The sequence below is a fragment of the Scyliorhinus canicula genome, chromosome 8, assembly GCF_902713615.1.
Source record: "Scyliorhinus canicula chromosome 8, sScyCan1.1, whole genome shotgun sequence".
NCBI lineage: Eukaryota > Metazoa > Chordata > Chondrichthyes > Carcharhiniformes > Scyliorhinidae > Scyliorhinus > Scyliorhinus canicula.
Genome location: NC_052153.1, coordinates 116,309,447 through 116,336,393, shown reverse-complemented (window position 1 = coordinate 116,336,393; position 26,947 = coordinate 116,309,447). Strand labels below are relative to the sequence as shown.

General features: G+C 46.6%; 1 protein-coding gene across 2 annotated transcripts in view; it reads right to left on the bottom strand.

Moving 5' to 3' along the window:
• tmem232 (transmembrane protein 232) overlaps positions 1 to 26,947 on the bottom strand; it is a 141,971-nt gene that overhangs the window by 46,414 nt on the left and 68,610 nt on the right. For both annotated transcript variants that reach the window (XM_038805123.1, XM_038805124.1), the window contains one exon: positions 8,424 to 8,550. In XM_038805123.1, the coding sequence (XP_038661051.1) occupies positions 8,424 to 8,550 (127 nt within the window). The remainder of the gene's footprint in view (positions 1 to 8,423; positions 8,551 to 26,947) is intronic.

The following is a 26,947-nucleotide window of genomic DNA, read 5'->3' as shown; positions in this document are numbered from 1 at the left end:
CCCCTACCAGCTCCTCCACCCACTTTGCCGAATTTCCTCCACTGGTGCTTCCTTCTTTTTACTCAACTCAGCATAAATGTCCGAGATTTGGCCTTTCCCAATCTTGTCCTCTGCAAGAGCCTGTCCTGTAGCCCTGGGGCAACAACATTAGGAACCAACCCATCTCCTTTCTCAGGACGGCCCTGATCTGTAGTACCTGAACACATTCCCGTTTGGCAACTGATCTGCCTCTTCTAACTCCGACAAGTCCGCAAACTCCCCCAACAAACAGATCTCCAAAACACCCAATCCTCAACTGGACCCACTCCTGAAACCTAGTGTCTAGTCTCGCCGGGGCAAATCTGTGGTTATCACAGATCGATGCCCTCAAGTACATGTCCTCCATCTCAAAATACTGCTGGCACTGGTTCCATCCTCTCAGCGCAGAAATCACCACCGGATTCGAGGAGTATCTGTTCGGTGAGAACGATATAAGCACCGACACCAATGCTCTCAAAGAGGTTCTCTTACACGAGGCCTCCTCCATTCATCCCAACACTGACCCCTGATCCACCATTCAATTTCGAGCCATGGCAATGTTTGCTGCTCAGTAATACTTCTGTAAGTCTGATAGCGCCAGGCCTCCCCTCCTTCTATCTCTCTCCAGGATAGTCCTCCTGATTCGAGGGTCGTTCCTGCCCATATAAAGCTCAGAATCTCACGACTTGGGAAATAAAATTGGGAGATTTTGAAACACAAGCAGGAATTTTGGCAAGCTGGCATTTTCACTGTCAGTGACAGTGGCAACATAATCCCATCTCCTGAAGTGCTCCCTCATTCCCTCCACATGTCTCATCAAGTTTAAGTTATGGAGCTGAGCCCAGCTTTGTGCCACCTGTATTCCCAGGTAACGGAAACTCGACCCCACCAACTGGAACGGTAGCTTACTTACGCTTCCCTCCTGCCCCCTGCCATTTCTCGGAAACACCTCACTTTTTGCCATATTAAGATTGTATCCTGAGAAGTTACTAAACTCTGTCAGGATCCTGCTTCTCCTTCCACATCTCCCCCCATAACCGCCCGAACCCAGGACAGACACCTCCAACGTTAGAGAAATAGGGAAGAGAATAATAAAAAAGTTTTAAAAACATAAAGAAGCAACAACCAAATTGGCAACAACACAGTCCAGCATATTCACAACTTCCCGATCCAATCACGCAAAAACATGTTCACTTCCTCTGGAGTGTCCAAGTAGAACTCCTGGTTCTGGTTCATGATCCACAGTTGAGTACGGTACATTTAAAAAAAAAATATTCATGGGATTGGGCATTGCTGGCTGGGGCAGCATTTATTGCCCATCTCTGAATGCATTTAAGAGTGAACCACATTGATGTGGAGGTGGAGTCACATGTAGGCCAGACCAGGTAAGGATGATAGATTACCTCCCTAAAAGGACATTGGTGTACCGGATGGGTTTTTACAATGGCTTTATGGGTTGGCACAATGGTTAGCACAGCTGCTTCACAGTGCCAGGGACCCGGGTTTGATTCTGTGCGGCGTCTGCACATTCTCCCCGTGCCTGTGTGGGTTTCATCCAAGTCCCAAAAGATGTGCTTGTTAGGTGAATTGGACATTCTGAATTCTCCTTCAGTGTACCCGAACAGGTGCCAGTATGTGGCGACTAGGGGATTTTTACAGTAACTTCATTTGCAGTGAAAATGTAAGCCTGCTTGTGACATTAATAAAGATTATTATTGTTATCGTTTTCACCTTTAACTTTTACTTGCAGATTTGTATTGAATTCAAATTTCACCATCTGCCATGGCGGGATTTGAACCTGGGTTCCCAAAGCATGACTCTGCGTCTCTGAATTGCTAGTCCAGTGACAATACCACATTGCTACTGCCTCCCAAAATAACCCAAATTTCATGCCTTCCTTGTGCTTTTCCTTCCTTGCCTTGACCCTGTTAAATCCAGCCCGTCTCCTAGCCAACTCCACACCCCAATCTAGGTAAATTCTGACCACATTCCCTTCCCAGGTGCATTTCTTAGTCTGCCTCACCCAACACAATTTTCTCCTTATCCAGGAAACGTTGTAGATGCACCACCATTGCACCCGGCTGCACAGACACCTTTGGTTTCTTCCTCAGCACTCTGTGCACTTGGTCCACCTCAAGGGGTTGATCAAAGGCCCTATCTCCCATCAGCTTTTCCAACATGCGCAATCTAGTCTGTGGCCTGTGAACCCTTGATCCCATCTAGCAGCCTACAATACGAGGTTTTGGTGTCTCTCTTGATTCTCGAGCTCATCTACCTTCTCACATAGCTTCTTCTGCCTCTCGGTTCCCAAGGTGATCTCCGCCTCCAACGAGGCAAGCCGGTCCTCGTGGTCAGCCAGCGACTCCTTATTTTGTGAAGTGGCGCTCCCTGGGATTCCAGCCTTTGTTCCACCCTTTCAACAGTTGTCCTAATCAGGTGTTACCCTGGCAAGATCTTGCGAGGTTTCACGCCTCTGTTTCTGAAACTTTAGTGTCAGAAAGTTGACCAGTTGACTGGTTGACCGCTGAACCAGAATGCAGCCTGCTGCCAATGAGCCTCCAGCCACGCTCAAAAAATTCTCCCGGTTTGTCTGCTGTCGCCTTTTTCTCAAAGTTCATCTCGTCAGATAAGAAGCAGACTTACCCCGGTGGAGAGGATCTCGCACTCCTCACTGTTCTGGTTCCTCTTTTTTGCCGTTCATCTGCAAATGCACGTGCTCGAGACCAAATAGCGCTACCTCGCACGAGAGCCACCATAAACTTGACCACCTATGCCATGGTCGCCACCAGAAGTCTCCGCGGTTGTGCCAATCATTTGTTTGAGCTGGCAAGACTGGATACCAGGTTTAGGGGCTGGATGGATAAGGGGTTGGATGGCATGAGGGACTTGTTTCTAGTGGGGCGGTTTGCGAGCCTCGAGGAGCTGTCAGAAAAGTTTGGGCTTTCGGAGGCTGAAGGCTTTTGCGAGGAAGGTTTTTCTGTTGTTTCCAGTAGCCTCCACTGCAGCCTCCTCCTCCGTGCCCTGTGCGCCCAATCCACCTCAAGGGCCGATCAAAGGCCCCGTACCCCATCAATTGCTCCAAAATCCATGCCGCATTCTTGGCGGCATCTGCTCCCTCGATACCGTCGGGCATCCCAAATATCTTTAAATTCTGTCGTCTGGAGTGATCCTCCAACTTCTCTCTCAGCTTCTTCAGCTCTCCATCACCATTCCCAACTCCATCCAGCGAAGCCATCCGCTCCTCATGCTCCCCCATCGCCTCCTCCACCGTCTGTATCGCCAGACCCTGAGCCTCCAGCCTTGCCCCACTTTCGCAATCGCCACCCTAAGCGGCTCCACCACCTTAGCCATGTCTTCCCAGGCCTCCTTCCTCTGCTGCTGGAACTTATTATTTCAAAATTCCACCAGTTGCTCTGTCAACCACTGGGTGGGCAGTGCCTTGATTCCGCCATCTTGACCTGTGGCGCACCACAATAACTGCCCTGCTCCAACTGCTCTCTCTTTCTTTTGTTCCACCAATGGCACACCCCGCTGTGGGATTCCTGGGAAATCCTATTGATTATTGGCTGGCAGGGTGATTGCGGGACCGATGATACCCCTGCCAGACAATGGCGGGCCACCTCCACGTGTTTCACGGCAGGTTATGTGGGAAATCCCGCCCAGAATGTTGCAAGAGGATTTGAGTACAGAACTGGAATGTCTTACTGCAGTTATACAGCGCCTTGGTGAGATGACACCCGGAACATTGTGTGCAGTTTTGGTCTTCCTCCCTAAAAAAAGAAATACTTGCCATAGAGGGAGTGCAGTGGAGGCTGACGGGGCTGATGGCAGGTTAGGTGAGATTAGTTTGACTGGACCTGTATTCGTCAGAGTTTAGAATAAGGAGAGATCTTTTTGAAACTATAACATTCAAAATGGACAAACTGGGTGCAGGGAGGACGTTTTCCCTGCTGGAGAATCTATATTTAGGAGACACTGTCTCAGGATTAGTGTAGACCATTTAGGGCTGAGATGAGGGAAGTTTTCTTCACGTCGGGTACTGAACCTGTGGAATTCATTGCAGCAGAAGGCTGTGGAGGCCAAGTCACTGAATGTATTCAAGAAAGAAATATAGGGCGTGATCTTCTGGCCTCGTTACGCTCACGCTCAAGCATAACGAGGCCTGTGAATAGCAGGTGAGGCTAAAAACGAGATCCGCACTGGGTGGCAAACAGTTTGCGATGCAACCGGCCCACTCCCATAAGCAAAATCAGGATCACGCTTTAATGTGGCGAGAAACCAACTAACACCACTTAGGCCCCATTTCCATACAATCAGCAGGAGCGGCCCATTATCCACTGGCCTCCCATCATTCAGCGGCCTCCCCAGCAAGGGCTCAAACTTTGATGCCAATTAGTACATCTTTTTAAAAACGTGAACCTGGCAGAAGGACTTCTTGGGGAGTCGAAGAGGGGAGTAGAAATCTTTGCTCACAGGCAAAGAGCCCAGGGGTGCTGGGCTTGCCACCCCAGTATTTGGTGGGAGTTGGGGACCCTCCGCAGGGGTAGGCTGCCATGGGAGGGTTGGGGGATGGGGGAAGTGCTGGGGGGGCAATTGGGGGGGGGGGGGGGGGGGGGGGGGAGGCAATCACTTGCAGTACCACCATGCCATTCCCTGGATCTCAATCTCATTCTGGGGGCAACCCTTGTCCCTGCCTGTCTGCCCCACCGATCACCCATATGCGCTACCGACTGTTGAAGACTCTGGCTACGCGGCTGAAGGCAATCGCTAATACGGAATTGCCAATTGTATTTAAGTGAGCACTTGACACATGCCAAGTGGATCCCATGGGTAGGCGGACCATGTAGCATGTGGGTGTCAATGCCTAGCATTCCAATCACACTTTGATGCCTGGACACTGTCCTTGGACACTGTGGGAGGCAACACCACACATACAGCAGCCAACATCGGAACACCCAGGGGATGGGACACAGCTCCGGGGACATGACCACGGTTGGAGTGTGAATGGGTGCCACAGGGAGGGGGGGTTGTCTGGAGAGATGGGCAAAAGGTCCGGGGGTCAGCCCGCATTGCGGAAGAAAGTGACAGAGACATCATAATGATTGTGCAAAAAGTTGTTTAATGTGCTGTACAATACCCCACTCCCGATAGTGCCAGCCCCCAGCCCCCAACCCCACCCCTACCTACCCCCCACCCACCCCCTCCCTCCTGTGCCCTCAGTGATGTTCAACGTGCTTGGCCCTCCTAGCTCTACCAACACTACGTCTTGGTGTTTACCCAGGATGCATATCTGAGGTGGAAGCAGCCAGCTGCTTACCTTGTTCCATTGCCCTCGATGCCCCTGGCGGACGTTCTAAGGGGGCTCAGGGGCCGGAGGGCTCCAGCTCACTTGCCGGCAGCACGTGCACAACCGTGCCGCCCTATCCCGTGTGCTGCCTGCGAGATGTGGCCTCATCAGAGGGGTTGAACTTGGGGGAGCTGGTGGCCACCGTCGCCACTCCATGGAATGGGTCCAGGTTGGCAATCAGCGCCCCTCCTCCCAGTCGGTGCCCATAGGGCCTGGGGTTCACCTTGGGATGGAGGGGCAGCTGGTTCGAGTCTCGGCTGCCCTTGCATTATCTGGCTCTGGCGGTTCCCCATAGTCCGCACCATCGTGATGCTCCTCCGTGATTGGGCCATGCTCTCCAGTGCCTCAGCCATGCCCACCTGCGACTCGGACAAGCTCTCCAGCGCCTCAGCCATGAATATCTGAGAGCGGAACATGTCCCGCAGAACCTCATCAAGGTTGGTCTGGTGCTCGGCGATATCCCCCAGCGAGGCAGATATCCTGCCAAGACCCTCAGCCACGGCCATCACCAACTGCACGACGCCTTGGACACCTTTACTTATGGTGTCAATGTCGTGCACAAGGCTTTCCACTGTGGTCGGCACTCTAGCGGTGTTTGCCTCGGTGCCACTCATTGCTGGCGCCATCTCCTGTGCCAATAGCCTCTGGGACTCCTCCAAGCGGCTATGGATCTGCTGGAGTGACGCTGGCATCTCCCTCAGAATGTCCCGGATGCTCCCTATCATCTCCATCAGCTCCGAGTAACCCACTCAGCTGAGGCTCATCATCAGTCTGGGACCCAGCTGGATCTTAGGATCCAACAGGCCTCCGATTGCTGTCTCGCCTGGGGGTTCCTGCCGCCACCAGATGTACATCAGCAGCAGTATGGTACTCACCAGATTGTGCCCCAGAAACCTGACCACTAACATGTCCCACCGAGATGTGTGTATCCGCGCTGGTGGAGGGTGGGGATGACAGCTGTGCCATGGCTGGTTGCATCCTCAGTGCTGTCCTCCTCGGTGTTCTCCTCGGAGTTAGGAGAGGGGGCTACCCGGGATGTGCCGACACCGTAGGCTGCAGGATCTGCAGGAGAATGGACATGTGGTCAGTGGGGCAATAACAACTCACGTTTGACAGATCCTCTGGGTGGATCCCGGTGACTCCTCACCTCTGCGACGTCCGCCAACCTCTGTGTTGGTGGCCGCCCTGTCCCCGACCATAACGGTCACCTCCAGGGCCCGCTCCTCGAAGGAGGTGAAGATTCTCAAGTCTAGCACCCCTCCGCACCAAGGGGTATGGGGATAAAGTGGGAATATGGCATTGAGATAGAGGATCTGCCCTGATCATAATGAATGCAGAGCAAGCTCGAAGGGATGAATGGCCAATTCCTGCTCCTAGTTTCTATGTTTCTAAACTCCTTTGAACTATCTCCAATGCATTTGCGTCCTGTCCCATACGAAATAAAAAGACTAAAGCTGCACACAACATTCTAGACGTGACCTCGCAAATCCCCTGTATAACTGATGCATAACATTCTTACATTTATGATCAATTCCTCTCGTAATAAAGGAGAACATTCCATTAGCCTTCTTCGTTACTTGCTGCACCTGCATACTAACATTTCATGACTCATACATAATACCCTGTAACACCTAGATCCCTCTGCACCCCAGAATTCTGCAGTGGTTCTAGGTTTAATGAATAATCAGCCTTTTTATCTTCCTGCCAAATTGAACAACTTCACATTTTCCTATATTATACTTCATCGGCCAGATTTTTGCCCACCCTCAACTTATCTATATCCATCTGCAACCTCCTTAAGTCCTCTCCAGGAATATTTTCCTACCTATTTTTGTGTTATCTGCAAATTTAACCACCATGCCTTTGTTCCCCTCATCTAAGTGAGGGCAGCATGGTAGCACAGTTGCTTCACAGCTCCAGGGACCCAGGTTCAATTCCAGGCTTGGGTCAGTCTGTGCGGAGTCTGCATGTTCTCCCCGTGTCTGTGTGGGTTTCCTCTGGGTGCTCCGGTTTCCTCCCTCAGTCCAAAGTTGTGCAGGTTAGGTGGATTGGCCATGCTAAATTGCCCTTTGTGTCCAAAAAAGGTTAGGTGGGGATACAGGGATATGGTGGGGTGGAGGTATGGGCTCAGGTAGGGTGCTCTTTCCAAGGGCCGGTGATGACTTGATGGGCCAAAGGGCCTCCTTCTGCACTGTAAATTCTATGAATCTATGATATAAACTGTAAAACGAGACCCCAGCACAGAGCCCTTTGGGACTCCACTTGCCAAATCCTGTCAATCAGAAAAAGACACATTTACAGCGTACTCTGTTTTCTGCCAGCCAATCATCTATCCAAGTTAGTAGAGAGACACCATGAGCTCTTATTTTCCAAAACTACCTTTGATGTGGCACCTTATCAAATGCCTTCTGCCATTACAAAGCAAGCCACCATCAGTTATTTTAAATACATCTTTAAAACTTACATCTACAATACTTCAATGGTCTATGCCTCCATCCTAGCCTGGGTCTTAATGTGATCCCCAGATCCATCAGTGCGCCAGATATTGCAAATAGTTTGACCAAGCATAGCTACACACACCTATGTAGGTCTCTTTGAAGACCCAGGACATGGGAACTCCTGGCATATGAAATCCTCTCATGGAAATTGTCTTCAAGGGGCACGTTGAGGCACCCATCCCCACACATCTATCCAGAAAGATTTCCATTCAATTTACCCTGATTTCTGATGTTCTGCCCTACTCGGCTCTAATTACTTTGAGAATGGATCAGAACAGCAGCAAAGTTTTCTTGAGATTTAAACTTAAACAAATATAACAGGTGGGATTCTCCTTCCCGCCGGCAGCGGGATTCTCTGTCCCGCGAGCTGGCCAATGGGGTTTCCCATTGTGAGCAGCCCCATGCCGTCGGGAAATCCCTGGACGTGGGTATGCTGCCAGCGCAACAGAGAATCCCGCCGGTAGAGAATCCAGCCACATATACTTAAATTAAGAGAAAACTAGTTCTTAAAAGAATGGTCTGTAATATTTTGCATGCATACCATGTAGTTTCACCTTTACCTGGTTTAAACTGTGAGAGCTTAAATGTGAAATAAGAATTGTGCCCAGCTCTGTCAAAGCTTTCAAACAAGTCATGTTCATTTTGGCAGCTTCTCCTAGGAGCAGCAAACTAAGAGCAGAATCAATCCTGAAGATTAAAAAAAATACATTGTCACCTATTATTACTGTAGTTTGTCAATCACTTATTTTGTTCTTACACTATAAATCTTAAATTTTAACTGACAATACATACAATTTTACATATTATATTCTGTATAATGATTGTAATAATGGTCCTCCTTTGTACTAACAATTTTGAATAGTGCATATTTTCAGTGGACTATCCTGGAGGAATAAATTCTAAATAATACACATTGAAGACCCTGGAATTAAAGGGCATTGGCTAAGGGACAGATAGTAGAGAATAATAGTGAACCTTTTTTTGGCAGGATGAGAGCATACAGAGATGGTCCCCAGGGTTTGTGATAGGACAACTGTTCTGTGGTGTACATTAATAAACTGGATTTGGAAATACAAGGCACAACATATTTTTCTTCGTATGGATGGGAAAGCAATTATAATTTGATGTTGTGGTTAACAATCCATTCAACGCCTTCAGTTGAAGCAGTATGAATGGTGTGATGCCAGCAGGATTGGGTCTTTCAGGGTAGACGTTTAGTGTAGGCCGATGATCTGATTTGGATGGCCAGAGTCACAATTTGAGCTGGTGCTCATGTTCGATTTGTGGAGCAAGTAGCCACACAAAGAACAAAGAACAATACAGCACAGGAACAAGCCCTTCGGCCCTCCAAGCCTGTACCGGTCATGATACCACCCTTGGCCAAAACCCTCAGCACTTCCTCGTGTTATATCCCTCTATATCTATCCTATCCATGTATTTGTCGAGATGTCTTTTGAACACTAATGTATCTGCTTCCACAACCTCCCCTGGCAGCGCGTTCCAGATTTCTGTGTAAAAAAACCTGCCTTGCATATCTCTTCTAAACTTTTCCCCATGTACCTTGAACCTATGCCCCCTAGTGACTGACCCCTCCACCCTGGGAAAGAGTGCCTGTCCATCTACTCTATCCATACCGCTCATAATCTTGTAGACACCTTGCCTAGCCTGTCCTCAAGTGGTTGAAGGTCATCCAGATTTTCCGTGGAAGATTGAAACTTTGGCTCAAGAAAGGCAGGACTGAGTGTTAAACATTCCTGGATACAAGGTGTTCAGGAAAGATAAGAATCATAGAATTATAGAATTTACAGTGCAGAAGGATGCCATTCGGCCCATCGAGTCTGCACTGGCTCTTGGAATGAGCACCCTACTTAAGCCCACATCTCCACCCTGTAACCCAGCAACCCCACCTAACCTAAGGGCAATTTACCATGGCCAATCCACCTAACCTGCACATCTTTGAACTGTGGGAGGAAACCGAAGCACCTGGAGGAAACCTACGCAAACACGGGGAGAATGTGCAAACTCCACACAGCCAATGACCCAAGCCAGGAATCTAACCTGGGACCCTGGAGCTGTGAAGCAACTGTGCTAACCATTGTGCTACCATATCGCCCCTGAAAGAAACAAAGAAAAAGATGAGGGGCGGCGGTATTGATTAAGGACAGCGTTGCAGTGCTGGAAAGAGGCGCCTCAGAGGGGTCAAATTCACAATCCATTAGTCTAGAGCTAAGGAATAAAAAAGGTGCAGTTACATTGGTCAGAGTAATCTATACACTGCCAATGTATGTAAAGTAACAACTTTGTATGGTAATTATAGAGAGGTGCAAGGATTATAGAGTAGTGATAATGGGGGGCATTTAATTATCCAAATATAGAATGGGATAGTAGTAGTGTAAAGGGAAGGGAGAAGCATGAGTTCTTAGAGAATTCTACAGTAATATGTTTCCTGTCCAAAGAGAAAGGAGGCGCTGCTAGACCTGGTTCTAGGGAATGAGGTGGGCCAAGTGAACCGAGTATCAGTGGGAGGACATTTAAGGGACAATGATCATTATATCTTAAGTTTTAAATTAACTATAGAAAAAGACTAAGAACAATCCAGAATAAGAATAATTAACTAGGAAAAAGCCAACTTCAGATGCATAAGAATGGATCTATGCCGAAAAATTTGGAATCAAAGGTTGGCAGAAAAACATGAAGAAATAGTTTGAGTACAGTCAAGATATATTCCTCAGAGGAAAGTTAGGACAGACAAATCCAGAGCTCCCTGGATGACAAAAGAGCTGGAGGTTAAGATGGAGAAAAGAAGGTGTGCTTCCGCTAGATGTCAGGTGGAATGGAGAACCAGGCTATGTGCAGAAAGTCAGAGGGGAAGTGGAAAAACAAACAAGGGAAGCAAAAAGGGTGTACGGAAACTGGCGCCTAACATAAAAGTCAATCCTAAAGTCTTTTGTGAGCAAATAAATAATAATAATAATAATAATAATAATAAATAAATAATAATAAATAAATAAATAAATAAGGGTGGGAAAAGGAAGAATAAAACCCATTAGGGACCAAAAAGTGGATTTACGCATGAAGTCATTTTTGAGGTATGACATAAATACTTTGCATCTGGTTTTACCAAGAAACAAAGGCGCTATCCAGGCCACGGTGAAAGAAGAGGTAATTCATACACAAGAAAGATTTGCGGGACTAATGCTTCGCTGGCTAGGCCAGCATTTGTTGCCTATCCTTCCGCTGCAGTCTATGAGGTGTAGGTACACCCACTGTGCTATTAGGGAGGGAGTTCAAGGATTTTGACCCAGTGACAGTGAAGGAATAGTGATATTTTCCAAGTCAGGATCGTGAGTGACTTGGAGGGGAACTTCCAGGTAGTGGTGTTCCCATGTGTATGCTGTTGTCCTTCTAGATGGTAGTGGTCGTGGATTTTGAATGTGCTGTCTAAAGAGCCTTGGTGAGTTCCAGGAGTGCATATTGCTGATGGTATACACTGCTGTTGCTGTGCATCAGTCGTGGAGTGAGTGAATGTTTGTGGAAGGGGTGCCAATCAAGCGGGCTGCTTTGTCCTGGATGATGTTGAGGTTCTTCAGTATAATTGGAGCTGCAATCATCCAGGCAAGTGAAGAGTATTCCACCATACCCCTGACTTATACTTTGGGGAGTCAGGGGGTGAGTCACATAGAACATAGAACACAGAACATACAGTGCAGGAGAAGACCATTCGGCCCATCGAGTCTGCACCAACTCACTTAAGCCCTCACTTACACCCTATTCCCGGAACCCAATAACTCCTCCTAACCGTTTTGGTCACTCAGGGGCAATTTAGCATGGCCAATTCACCTAACCTGCACGTCTTTAGACTGTGGGAGGAAACCGGAACACTCGGAGGAAACCCACACAGACACGGGGAGAACGTGCAGACTATGCACAGACAGTGACCCAGCGGGGAATCGAGCCTGGGACCCTGGCGTTGTGAAGCCACAGTGCTAGCCACTGTGCTACCATGCTGCCCACTTACTCACCGCAGGAGTCCTAGCCTCTGACTTGGTCTTGTAGCCACAGTATTTAATGGTTAATTCAGTTCAGTTTGTGGTCAACGGTCACCCCAAGGATGTTAATAGCGGGGTATTCAGTGATGGTAATGCCATTGAACGTCAAGGTAGATGGTTTATTCTCTCTTATTGGAGAAGGTTATTGCCTGGCACCTGTGTGGCACAAATGTTACTTTCCACTTGTCAACCCAAGTCTGAATATTATACATTTGGACATGGGCTGATTCAGTGTCTGGGGAGTCGCGAATGGTGCTGAACATTGTGCAGTCATCAGCGGATATTCCATATCTGACCTTATGTTGGCAGGAAGATCATTGATGAAGCCACCAAAGATGGCTGGGCCTAGGACACTACCCTGAACTCCTGCAGTGATGTCCTGGTACTGAGATAACTGACCTCCAAATCCCTTCCTTTTGAAGTTCTAACTATCCCCTTTATAGTTCACAATGCTTCCAAGTTTCATATCAAACACACATTTTGAAAATGTGCCCTGCACACCAAAGTTTAGGTCATTAATATATATCAGGAAGACCAACGGTGCCAACACTGACCCCTGCAGTGGGGTTCCCAAATTTGATAGAGATATTCAAAATTATGAGGAGTCTGAGCAGGTTAAGGAGAAACGGTTCCCACTTGTGACGGATCGAGAAGGAAAGGACACAGATCAAAATAATCAATATGAGGAAAGCAATGTTCACACAGTGATAGGTTAATGTCTGGAATGCACTGCCTGAGAACGTAGTGGAGGCAAATTCAATCATAGTATTCAAAAGGAAATTACATTGTTATCTGAAAAGGAAGAAAGTGCAGGGTTAGGGAGAGAATGTCACTAGGTGAATTACTTATTCAGAGAGCTGGCACATATATGAGAGGCCAAATGACATCCTTCCGTGCTGTAACAATTTTGTGATAGTGAAAGACTTCAAGAGGGCATAGATGGGCTGGTTGAATGGGCAGACACATAGCTGATGAAATTTGATGCAGAGAAGTGTGAAGTGACCCGATTTAATGAGGAGAATGAAGAGAGGCAACAGAAAACAAAGGATACAATTCTAAAGGGGCTGCAGGAACAGAGAGACCTCAGGGTATTTGTGCCCAAATTGTTAAATGTGGCAGGTTGAGAAAGTGGTTAATAAGGCATCGAGGATCCTGGGCTTTAATAATAAAGGCACGGAGTACAAAAGCAAGTAAGTTACAGTGAACCTTATAAAATACTGGTTTGGCCTTAACTTGAGTATGTGTGTGCAATTCTGAACAACACACGTTAAGAAGGATATGAAACCGTACAAAGGATAGAGAAAAGATGTACAAGAACAGTTTCAGGAATGAGAACTTCAGTTATGTGACTAGATGGGCAAAGCTGGGATTGTTCTCTCTGCAGAAGAAACATCTGAGAGGGAATTTGTTAGAGGTGTTTAAAACCATGAGGGTTTTGGACAGAGTAGAGAATGAGAAATTGTTCTTAAAGGAAGAGTCGAAATGACAGGGTAGTGATTTACAGTGAATGACAAAACAATTAAAAGTGACACAAGGAATTTTTTAATGTAAAGATTTGTTAGGATCTGGAATGCACAACCTGAGAGTGTGATCGATGCAGATTTAATCATGCTTTTCAGAAGGGATTTGGTTAATTATCCAAATAGAAAAAAAACTTGCAAGGTCATGGGAAAAACAGGTGGGAGTAGAAATGGCTGAGATTTTCTTGCAGAGAGATGGCACAGACATAAGGGATAAATTACTTTCACTTGTATTGTAACCATTCTGCGATTCCATGAATAACTACAAGCATCTTCATTTGAGCTAGGTATGACTCCAACGACTTGAGAGTTCCCCCCCCCGCTGATTCCCACTGACTCCAGTTTTGCTAGGGCTCCTTGATGCCACACTTGGTCGAAATGCTGCCTTGACGCCAAGGGCAGTCACTCTCACCTCACCTCTGTAATTCAGCTCTTTTGTCCATGTTTAGATGAAGGCTGTAATAAGGTCTGGAGCCAAGTGGTTCGAGCAGAACACAAACTAAGTATTGGTGAGCAGGTAATTGGTGACTAAGTGCCATTGATAACACACTCAATTACACCTTCCATCACTTTGCTGGTGATTGGAAATAGACTAATTGGATACTAATTAGTTAGATTGAATTTTACTTGTGGGTAGACATAACTAGGCTATTTTCTACATTATCAGTTACGTTGCCTAGTGGCAGGGTTCACAAATGTACCTATATTACACCCATGGCTCTCCTTCGGGTGAAAACTGGGGTGAATATTTAAATTCTGCATTCAGGACATTTAGTAACCTGAACATCTGCAAAGTTCAAATAAATAGCGTGTTTCTATCGCTGTGGTCTATTGGTGAGCCTGTGATATTGTTATTTTTGTTTAATATAAGTCAGAGCTAGCAAGTACACCTCCTCCTGCCTCAGGAAGGCAGACAGTATTGTCAGAAACCCCTCACACCCAGACTTTGCCCTCTTCCATCAGGCAGAAGATACAGAAGTTTGAAGACCCACACATCCAGACTTAGGAACAGCTTCTTCCCCACAGCTACTAGACTCCTCAATGACTCTCCCTCGGTCTGATCTGCGCCTTGTAAGTACACTATTCCCGACACCCTATGCTGCTCTTGCTCATGTATTTGCTTTGTTTCATCCTTGTTCCGCACTGTAACTAATCACTATTTGTCGATGTACTTTGTCGATTACTCTTTTTGTCTACTGTGTACGTACTGTGTAGGTTTCCTTGGCCGTAGAAAAACTTTGGTACATGTTTGTCTCTTTTTAGGGGCAGCACGGTAGCATTGTGGTTAGCATAAATGCTTCACAGCTCCAGGGTCCCAGGTTCGATTCCCGGCTGGGTCACTGTCTGTGTGGAGTCTGCACATCCTCCCCGTGTGTGCGTGGGTTTCCTCCGGGTGCTCCGGTTTCCTCCCACAGTCCAAAGATGTGTGGGTTAGGTGGATTGGCCATGCTAAATTGCCCGTAGTGTCCTAAAAAAAAGTGAGGTTAAGGGGGGGGTTGTTGGGTTACGGGTATAGGGTGGATACGTGGGTTTGAGTAGGGTGATCATTGCTCGGCACAACATCGAGGGCCGAAGGGCCTGTTCTGTGCTGTACTGTTCTATGTTCTATGTGACAATAAATCAATCAATCCAGTATCAGCTGTTTGCAAAATGGCCATGAAAACACATTTTATGTGCTTTTAGATAGGTAATTTTAGTGATTGATGTATTGTCATAAACGTACCCCGCTGAATACATTTAAATACATTTAGAAAATTATGCCGCAGTCTTTTGACTGGAATTTCACTACCGAGAAAAGACGAGCAGCTCAAGTTGGGAAATTTCCTGACTCGGTAGACCAGATTTGGGTTAGACCCAATTTTCACTCCAGGGAGGCTGGGGCAAGATAGAGTCAACCTTTTCAGAGGATCAAGCAGCAGAGAATGGACAGTCATGGGGGCAGGTAAGTGCCAATACAGGCTGGTTAGGAGGCCTGCCTCAGTTCTCTGGGACTTTGTCCCAATTGTTTGTCCCAGCTGTTCGGCCCTCTAGCATTTACCCATGGCACCTCCAAGCCCATCCCCGTGCCCTTTCATACCTCATCCATGAAAACTCATCCCCCCATAAGTTAAATCTGGGCAAGGTGGTCGAGAAAATGAAAGGAGACTTCCGTAGGTGTGACATGCTCCCGCTGTCATTAGCGGGGAGGGTACAGACTGTGAAGATGACAGTCCTCCCGAGGTTGCTGTTTGTTTTTCAATCTCTTCCAATTTTTATCCACAGGGCCTTTTTCAGGAAGATGAATGCGGCGATCTCGGGTTTTGTATGGGCTGGTAAGACCCCAAGGGTGAAGAAGGTACTATTGGAACGGGGGCGCGGGGAGGGGGGCTTGGCCCTTCCGAATTTTATTAACTATTACTGGGCCGCCAACATATCGATAGTTAGGAAGTGGGTAGTGGGGGAGGGGTTGGTGTGGGAGCGAATAGAGGAGGCATCTTGCAAGGATACGAGTTTGGAGGCTTTACTAACTGCGCCCCTGTCGTTCTCGCCGGCTCAGTACTCCATGAGCCCAGTGGTGGTGGTAGCCCTGAGGGTGTGGGGACAATGGAGACAGCACATGGGATTAGAGGAGGCGCGAGTGTGGTCACCGATCTGTGATAATCACCGGTTTGTTCCGGGGGTACTGGACGTGGGCTTCAGGAGGTGGCAGCGGGCAGGGATTGAGAGATTTGGGGATCTCTTCATTGAGGAGGACTTTCTGAGTTTGGAGGCATTAGAGGAGGAGTTTGTGTTGCCGGGTGGGAATGGGTTTCGGTACCTGAAGGTATGGGACTCTGTCCGGAGGCAGGCTCCAAGATTCCCTCACCTCCTTCTAAGGGGGCTACAGGAGAAGGTGATGTCAAGAAAGGGGGTTGGGGAGGGGAGGGTTTCGGAGATATACAAGAAGTTGATGGAGTGGAAGGGGTCCCTATCAGGAGAGGAAGTGGAAGGAGGACAGAGTTCTGAGTGTGCAGTTCCACAGATCCTTAAAAGTGGCAGCACAGGTAGAAATGGTGGTAAAGAAAGCATTTTACATGCTTGCCTTCATAGGACAGGGTATCGAGTATAAAGCTCACAAATTATGTTACAGGTATATAGAACATTGGCTAGGCCACGTTTGGAATATTGTGTCCAATTCTGGTCACCACACTACCAGTAGAATGTGGAGGCTTTGGAGAGAGTACAGAAAAGGTTTACCAGGATGCTGCCTGGTATGAAGGGTATTAGCTATGAGGAGAGATTGAATAAACTGGAATTGCTCTCCCTAGAGAGACGCAGGCTGAGGGGTGACCTGATAGAAGTTTATAAAAATTATTAGGGGTATAGATAGGATGAACAGTTGGAGGTTTTGTCCCAGGGCGGAAATGACAATTACAAGGGGGCAAAAGTTCAAGGTGAGGGGGGAAAGATTCAGTGGAGATGTGCGGGGTAAGATTTTTATACAGAGGGTGGTGGTGGCCTGGAATACACTGCCACATGAGGTGGTTGAGGCAGATATGTTAGCGACCTTTAAGACTTATCTGGATAGACACACGAACAGACGGGGTATAGAAGGATACAGGCGGTTGGTCTAGATAGGACACGTGTTTGGCGCAGGCCTGGAGGGCTGAAGGGCTTGTTCCTGTGCTGTATTGTTCTTTGTTCTTTGAGTTGGGAGGGGAGTTGGAAGTCGGACTATGGGAAAGGCCTTGAAGAGAGTCAATTCATCCTTGTCATGTGCCAGGCTCAGCCTGATCCAGTTCAAGATGGTTCATAGGGCTCATATGACTGTGACTCGGATGAGTAGGTTTTTTGAGAAAGTAGAGGATAGGTGCGGGCGGTGTGGGGTAACCTGGCGAACCACGTACACATGTTCTGGACATGTCCGAAGTTGAGGGGATTCTGGCAGGGATTTGCGGACAGCATGTCAGAGGTCCTGGGAGGGAGGGTGACTCCAAGTCCGGAAATGGCAATATTTGGGGTATCGGAGGATCCAGGGGCCCAGGGGGGGTGGTGGTGAGAAGCCGATGTTTTGGCCTTTGTCTCCCTGGTGGCCCGGAAACGGATTTTGCTGGGATGGAGGGACTCCGTGCCTCCAAAGTCAGGACTGTGGGTTAGTGACATGGCAGGGTTTCTAAGGCTGGAAAAGATTAAGTTTGCCTTGAGAGGATCAATTCAGGGGTTTGCTCGGAGGTGGCAGCGATTTATCGACTTTTTTAAGGAAAACTGAAAGTCAGCAGAAAGAGAGTGGGGGGGGGGGGGGTAGAAAAGTGAGAGTCATGGCAGTGTGAAATAAGAGACAGGGAATTTAATATACGGGTAGATAGGAGCTAGGGTGGGGGGGGGTAGTTGGTTATGTTATTGTAATATTGTTGCGTGTGTCGGGTCGCTAGGCTGTTTACAATGTTAATTTGTTAAACTGTGAAAATTACAAATGCTTCAATAAAATGTTTTCTAAAAAAAAAGAAAACTCATCCCCCCCATTGACACATGCCCCTCGTAATCGCTCATGACACCTCCATAGCCACTCACCCAGTTATTCGCTATGAGCAGACAGGAGCCATGTGGACATGAAAAAAAAATGTATCAATCTAATAGAGGTCTCACTTGACAATGAAAAGAAATCCCACTGATGAAACCCATTCAGAGTTTTTTTTAAATCTCAAGTGATTAATCTCTTACAAAAACAACAAAAAATATATTCAAGTACTCCATCAATGGCAGCTAATGCTTTAATATCCTCTTTAAACTGTTAATCAAACTGTGAACTTAACCCCGCTGCTGAGACAATTTAAGCTTTTGTAACTCAGCCAAGTATTCATAATGAAATAATAGCCCTTTGGAAATATCAACAAATTTGTCTAATGAAACTGCGTGATCTGAAGTGTTTTTTCTAACCCACACTAGATGTGTTGTCAGTCAAAGGAGTTGAGCAGAGGACTTTTTTGAACTCTCAATGACAGCATGTTCATAGGGCAAGGTATTGAAAAAAATATTCAAATCATGACACTTAAACAGGCCTCATCACGCTTCAAAAACATTTATCTTCTCCATCAATTCATGACTCCCACATTGCAGTATAAGCACTTAAACCAGCCAAAATTGGATCTGTTGCAACTCAGGACTAAGTTCAAATGGCCCTGCTGAATGTGATTCATTCCCTGCCCCTTCCCCTATGGCAAAAAGTGGATCTGTTGGAAATGGGGGCAGTTCCTCTGCATCCTGATGGCCACTTTTAAAGACTCCCCCAAAATCCAGCTCTTTTAATGCAAAAATGTAAATGTTGATGAGAAGACAGTTTAAATCTCAACACAATTAAATGAAATGAAATGAAAATCGCTTATTGTCACGAGTAGGCTTCAAAATGAAGTTACTGTGAAAAGCCCCTAGTCGCCACATTCCAGCGCCTGTTCGGGGAGGCTGTTGCTTTTGATAGTAGCTAGTGGTGTCCCTCAGGGATCCGTGTTGGGCCCACAATTGTTCACAATTTACATAGATGATTTGGAGTTGGGGACCAAGGGCAATGTGTCCAAGTTTGCAGATGACACTAAGATGAGTGGTAAAGCGAAAAGTGCAGAGGATACTGGAAGTCTGCAGAGGGATTTGGATAGGTTAAGTGAATGGGCTCGGGTCTGGCAGATGGAATACAATGTTGACAAATGTGAGGTTATCCATTTTGGTAGGAATAACAGCAAACGGGATTATTATTTAAACGATAAAATATTAAAGCATGCCGCTGTTCAGAGAGACTTGGGTGTGCTAGTGCATGAGTCACAGAAGGTTGGTTTACAAGTGCAACAGGTGATTAAGAAGGCAAATGGAATTTTGTCCTTCATTGCTAGAGGGATGGAGTTTAAGACTAGGGAGGTTATGTTGCAATTGTATAAGGTGTTAGTGCGGCCACACCTGGAGTATTGTGTTCAGTTTTGGTCTCCTTACTTGAGAAAGGACGTACTGGCGCTGGAGGGTGTGCAGAGGAGATTCACTAGGTTAATCCCAGAACTGAAGGGGTTGGATTATGAGGAGAGGTTGAGTAGACTGGGACTGTACTCGTTGGAATTTAGAAGGATGAGGGGGGATCTTATAGAAACATTAAAAATTATGAAGGGAATAGATAGGATAGATGCGGGCAGGTTGTTTCCACTGGCGGGTGACAGCAGAACTAGGGGACATAGCCTCAAAATAAGGGGAAGTAGATTTAGGACTGAGTTTAGGAGGAACTTCTTCACCCAAAGGGTTGTGAATCTATGGAATTCCTTGCCCAGTGAAGCAGTTGAGGCTCCTTCATTACATGTTTTTAAGGTAAAGATAGATAGTTTTTTTGAAGAATAAAGAGATTAAGGGTTATGGTGTTCAGGCCGGAAAGTGGAGCTGAGTCCACAAAAGATCAGCCATGATCTAATTGAATGGCGGAGCAGGCTCGAGGGGCCAGATGGCCTACTCCTGCTCCTAGTTCTTATGTTCTTATGATATTGTTACTCATGATCCTTAATTTTTCTCCACTGTGTAAATAAGTGACATTTTGATCATCTTTCTTTCATTTTGCTTATTTAGGTCTCACTATTATGTTGGCTCTAACCATCTGTCGTTTGTAACTGAGTTTAATAATATACTATATCTATCTGTTCAAGTAGAGCATATGCTGAAGCACCAAAATACTGATATCTGTAAGCAAATTTACATTGGGATGACTGATTTTATCGATCCCTTGGCGTAACCTTATCCTGGTCAGCTGCCTCCCAAATTACCATTTTACATGTAACCCATCATTTAAATGCCTCAGACCAACTTTTACAGACGTACCATAGAACGAATCACAGCCCGGTATGGTAACTGCTCAGCCCAAGACAGGGTGAAACTAACAAAACCCAGTCCATCACACAAACCTGCCTCTCATCCATTGACTCCATCTGCACCTCCCGCTGCCTGGGGAAAGCGGGCAGCATAATCAAAGACACCTCCTACCCGGCTTACTCACTCTTCCAACTTCTTCCATTGGGCAGGAGATACAAAAGTCTGAGAACACACACGAACAAACTCAATAACAGCTTCTTCCCCGCTGTTACCAGTCTCCTACATGGTGCTCTTATGGACTGACCTCATTAACGCGAGACGCTTCACCGGATGCCGGAGTTATATAGTTACATTGTGTGCCTTATGTTGCCCTATAATGTAGTTTCTTTTATTTCCTTTTCTTTTCATGTACTTAATGATCTGTTGAGCTGCTCGCAGAAAAATACATTTCACTGTACCTTGGTACACGTGGCAATAAACAATATCCAATCCAATGGACATTTAATGTGCCTAATGAAAGGTCTCATGTGTTCACACTGTTGTGATTATTAAATTTATTACAATTGCTACTGTGATTGCATTTAAAATCTAATTGAATATTTTCAGAAATGCTTTATTTTTGTGCATACATCGTCTTTAGATCAGCAATTTATTTAGAGAAAATTACTGTGAAATTTGATGAGGTCCAAAACATGCACATTGATTATGATGCATGATTATCGCCTACTTGTTACTTCTGATGTCAGTAACATACAAATGTCTTGCTGCCTACTCATTTGCCTGATTGCAGCCAATGTTGAGTGACTGCATGGCAGAGCAGGGGCAGAACACTTGCAGCCACCAGCACAGATCGAGACACGACTGAATTTTGTACCAAGATCAATGGGATCTCGACTTCATGCTCAATTTCTAGTCAGGAAACCAGATATTATCATGGTGGGATGTGATTTGCGATTTTCTGAGAAGCAGTCAATTAAGAAGCCACACTCGGGAGCCCCATTCAATTAAGGACAATTAGTGAACCAGTGAACCAGGAGGTTCAATAGGAGAGCCCACTATGATATGTGGCTGGCAACCCCACTGGAAGAGATGGGTGCTGTCAATGTAGACATGATAACGTGAGAGTGTCTCAAATGGAGGTGCCCTTTGAAGGCCATGAGATATTGGAGCAGAAATAGACCATTCATCCAATTGTATCTGCTCCGCCATTCAATGAGATCATGGCTGATCTGATGTAATCTTCAACTCCACTTTTCCGCCTTAGCCCCATAACCCTCGATTCCCTTACATTAAAAATCTGTCTATCTCAGCCTTGAACATACTTAAAGACCCAGCTGCGACAGATCTCTGCTGTAAAGAATGCCACAGATTCACAGAGAGAAGAAATTCCTCCTCATCTCTGTCTTCAATGGGCGACCCCTTTCTCTGAGATTATGTCCTCTAGATCTAAACTCTCTGGTCCGAGAGGAAAAGGTCACTCAGCAACTATACTGTCATGTCCCCTGAGAATCCTAGATGTCTCAATAAGGTAATTCTCTCATTCTCCTGAACTCCAATGTGTACAGGCCCAATCTACTTGACATCGCCTCATAAGAAAATCCTTTCATATCCAGGGTCAATCTAGTGAATTTTCTCTGGACTGCCTCCAATACCAGTCTATCTTTCCTTAGATAAGGGGACCAAAACTGTTTATAGTATTCCAGGTGTGGTCTAACTGGTGCCGTGGATAGTCTCAGCAGGACTTCCTTATTTGTATACTCCATTCCCTTTCAAATAAAGGCTAACATTCCATTTGCCTTCCTAATTACCTGCTGAACCTGCATGCTAGCTTTTTTTGAATTATCCACGAGGACCTCCACATCCCTCTGTACTCTGTACTGCAGTTTTCTTCCATTTAAATAGTATTCAGCTCCTTTATTCTTCCTAGGGAAGTGCATAACTTCACATTTTCCTACATGATATTCCATTTGCCAAGTTTTTTTTCCACACAACTAGCCTTCCTAAATCCCACTGTAGACTCCTTGTGTCATTCTCACCACTTTCCTTCCCACCTATTTGAGTCATCCATAAACTTGGCAATAGTGCATTCACTTCCATTGTCCATAGTGGATTCACTTCCCTCATCCAAGTCATTAATATATATTGTGAATATTGTGACCACAGCACCTGTGGCACTCCACTGGTTACAGATTGCCATCCTGAAAATATCCCTCGTATCTCAACTCTGTCCTCTATCAGTTGGCCGATTCTCTATCAATGCTAATTATAAAATCCCTACAGGGCAGAAGGAGGCTATTTGGCCCATAAAGTCTGCATGGACCCTCTGGACACCATGGGCTCTTATCATATTAAGTAGCCTTTTGCTATCTTGTTATCTTATCAAATGCTTTTTGGCAATCCAAGTATATTACATCTACTGGTTCCCCTTCATCTATCTTGCTTGTTACCATCTCAGAATTCTCATAAATTTGCTCCATCATATTATGCATTTCTAAATGTTGTGCTATTACATCCTTTACAATGGACTCTAACATTTTCCAAATGACAGAAGTTAAGCTGACTGGCCGATAGTTAGTTGTTTCTAGTCGCCCTCCTTTTTTGAGGAGGCAGTTTTCCAAACCTCTGGGACTTTTCCAGAATTTAAGAATTCTATGATGTGGAGATGCCAGCGTTGGACTGGGGGTGAGCACAGTAAGAAGTCTTACAACACCAGGTTAAAGTCCAACAGGTTTGTTTCAAATCACTAGCTTTCGGAGCACTCCTTCCTCAGGTGAATGAAGAGGTAGGTTCCAGAAACATTTATATGGACAAAGTCAAAGATGCAAGTCGATACTTTGAATGTGAGCATTTACAGATCCAGAGAGAGGGGTAATCCCAGGTTAAAGAGGTGTGAATTGTCTCAAGCCAGGACAGTTGGTAGGATGTTGCAAATCCAGGCCAGATGGTGGGGGGTGAATGTAATGCGGCATGAATCCAAGCTCCCGGTTGAGGCCGTACTCGTGTGTGTGGATCTTGGCTGTAAGTTTTTGCTCGCCGATTCTGCGTTGTTGCGCGTCCTGAAGGCCGCCTTGGGGAACGCTTACCCGAAGATCAGAGGCTGAATGCCCTTGAAAATTTCTAGGAAGATTATTTCCAGTGCATCCACTATCTCTGTAGCTACCTCCTTTAACATCCTTGGATGCAACCCATCAGGCCCAGGGACGTATTGGTCTTTAGCCCCATTAGTTTCCCCCGTATTTTTCTCCCAGTGATTGTTTTTTTTTTTTTAAATAATTTTTATTGAAATTTTTCGATACAAACATTTACCCCTACTACATTTTAAATTATAACACAACAAATCCCCCCTGGAAAATCCTCCCCACGCCCTCCCCCGCGCGCACCCCCCCCACCCTCCCCCCCCCCCCCCCCGCGCTACCAGTCTAGCAACCAAACCGTTTTTCCCTTTCCGCCGATGGCCTCGGGCAGTCATTGCCCGCGACCCCCCGCTGACGTGCTCCCTTCGTTGCTATCCCCCCCCCCCCTCCCTTCCCCCCCCCCCCCTTTCTCCCCGGGTTGCTGCTGTTTCGGCCTCCAGTTCCTATCTCTGATCCAGAAAGTCAAGGAAGGGCTGCCACCGCCGGAAGAACCCCTGTACCGACCCTCTCAGGGCGAATTTGATTCTTTCCAATTGGATGAAGCTTGCCATGTCGTTTAACCAGGTGTTAACACTTGGTGGCCTTGTGTCCCTCCACTGAATCAAGATCCTTCTCCGAGCTACCAAGGACGCAAAGGCCAATATTCCGGCCTCCCTTGCCTCCTGTACTCCTGGCTCCACCCCAACCCCAAAAATCGCTAGCCCCCACCCTGGTTTGACCCTGGTTTCCCAGTGATTGTTATTGTATTTATTCCACCTCCACACCGCTTCTGTCCCTTGATTATTTATATTTGGAATGTTATTAGTGTCTTCCACCATGAAGACTGATGCAAAGTATTTGCTTAACCCCTCTGCCATTTCCTGGTTCACGATTATTATTTCCCCAGTCTCTTTCTCTCAGGAACCTATGTTCACTTTGGCCTCTCTTCTCTTTATATCTTTAAAGAAGCTCTTGCTGTCCATTTTTATATTACATGCTAATTTATCTTCTCCCTCTTTAATTTCATTTTGGTCATCTTTTGTTGATTTTTTAAAAAACGTTCCCAATCCTCTGGCTTACCACCAACCTTTGCAACATTTTACGTTATTTCTTTCAATTTAATACTATGCTGAATATCTTTGGTTAACCATAGTTGGTTTATCCACTTCCTAGAATCTTTCTTCTGTACTGTGATATATCTTTGTTGTAAGTAATTAATTAGTTTCCGAAATGTTTACCTTTGCTAACCAACTGTCTTTCCTGCTAAACACCTTTCCCAGTTCTCTCAAGCCATCTACCTTCATTCATTTAAAAGTATCCATATTTAAGCATAGCACAGTTGTTTCTGACTCAAGAAGAATTCCAAAGTGTAAAAAATAAGTGTGCATGTAGCTGCCAGTGCATCTGGCACTTGGACTTTAATGAGGGAAATGGTGAGTGAATTAAGAAGCCTTGCTGGCCCTTCAACCTGATGCTGGGGATCTGCCTCTAGGCAAAGGCTGGGTTTCACCCTCAGCAGAGAGTCTGTCCACCAGAGGGAAGAACCCTGCGGCTTTGTCAATTTGACGGCAATTGGGTATTTAATGGAGTGTAAATAGCTACTTGTTGGTGCCGTTCAACCCTGCGTTTGACAAGATTGCTTGGAAGCTTGGTTACAGTGGGGAACTACTTAACGAGATTTTCTAGATCTGCCTCCAAACTAGTCTCCACAGAACCAGGAAAATTCAACCCAATGTGTACTTAAAGCGTAGCTTAGATATGAGTATCGGTTTGGTGAGACACTAGTGACAAATGACCTTCAGGGCGAGAGTAGCACAGGTGCCAATTTGCCAGTGCTCAAAAACACACAAGCGTTCTCCTGGCCTTAACCACCTCCTCTTCACTAAAGACGTCCATTCTCTCCATATCTCCATCCCCATCAGGATGGTCTGAGGGCTTTTTCCATGGACGGAAGTCCAAACAGCTCTCCCCTGCCTGGCTGACTGTTCTCACATAAAGCAATATCTCCATTAACCTGTCTCACTTCTCTCGAATAAAGGGTGTTGCTTTGGATACCAGCATGGGCTCTCGATATGCCTGTCTTTTTGTGCGGTATGTGGAGCATTCCTTATTCCAGTTCTACTTGGGCCCCTTCTGGTACATCAACGATTGTATCAGTGCAGCTTCCTGCTCGCACATGGAACTGGAAAATTTCATCAATTTTGCTTTCAATTTCCATCCATCTCTCAATGCCACATGGTCCATCTCTGACACCTCACTTCTCTTCCTCGACTGCTGTCTCCATTTCTGAGGAATGGCTATCTATTGATATTGGTTATAAACTAACCAATTCCCAAAGCGACTTCAATTACTGGCTGCTGAGACTGACCAGTGCATCTATCAGTAGCCAACAGAGTGTGAAAACCACCTTCGATTGGACCAGCTGAAGGACAGCATTTTTCAAATTAAAAATGGCTGAACCTATCAACTACTGTTCCAAATGATGAACAATGACCATCTAGGCTGCAGGATAAAAATCTGCTCGGAAGGATATGACGAAAAACTATGCTATAGCAAGAAGATGTAATTCAAACTCCATTTTATGTCAAAGCTATCATCATCAGGGACCATGGGCACGATTCTCCGCAACCACGATGGGTGGGAGAATAGCGGGAGGTCCGTTCCCACACCTCCCTCTATTCTCACACCCCCCCCCCCCCCCCCCAAATGGCGTGTCCGGTTTTCCGACACGCCGCTCGGAGAAACGCGGGCCACCGTTTTTCACGGCGACTGGCGATTCTATACCTGTTCGCGACGGCGGCAACCACACCTGGTCACTGCCGTCGTGAACATGGCGCGCCAGGTAAGTGTGGGGCCTGGGGAGGGCGGATCGGGGATCGAGCACCATGATCGTGCTCGGGAGGGGACTGGCCCGACGATCGGTGGGCATCAAGGGGACCACTCTTTCCCCTCCGCCGCCCCGCAAGATCAAGCCGCCACGTCTTGCGGGGCGGCTGAGGGGAAAGACTGCAACTATGCATGCGCAGGTTTGAGCTGTTCAACCCGCGCATGCGCGGCTGACGTCATTAGGCTCTGCCGCGGCGTCATTCTTGGCGCACCGGGCCTTGAAGCCAGGGACAAGGCCCGGTGGCCGAGTTTCCCGGTACGGCCCTCCTAACCCCCCCGGGGAGAGGAGAATAGGGGGCCGGGAGAGGCTTCCAACGCCGTTGTGAACCTCTCCAGGTTTCACGACGGCATCGGGCCTTGCGGAGAATTCCGCCCCATCTGCGTGAAAAATGAAAACACAGATACAATGGCCACCTGATAAGAAACACTTTATTAATGCAATCGAAACCAGCCTCAGAATATCAGTCAGTCTGGGAGACAAAGAGACTCAATGGAAAAAAATTCCACCCAAAAAATAACAACCCTCCCTATAAATGTGCTAACAGGCAGAGAAGTGGGCTATCCTTTCACCTGATGATATGGTTCCAAGTGACATTTGCTACAGGGGCTCAACTACAACTTCTACTGGAGCAAAGCCAGAAACCTATTGTTACAGGGAGTAAGACACCGTAAATTCATCACCAGAAACTTCCAACCTCAATTTTCTTCACTAAACTAAAAATAA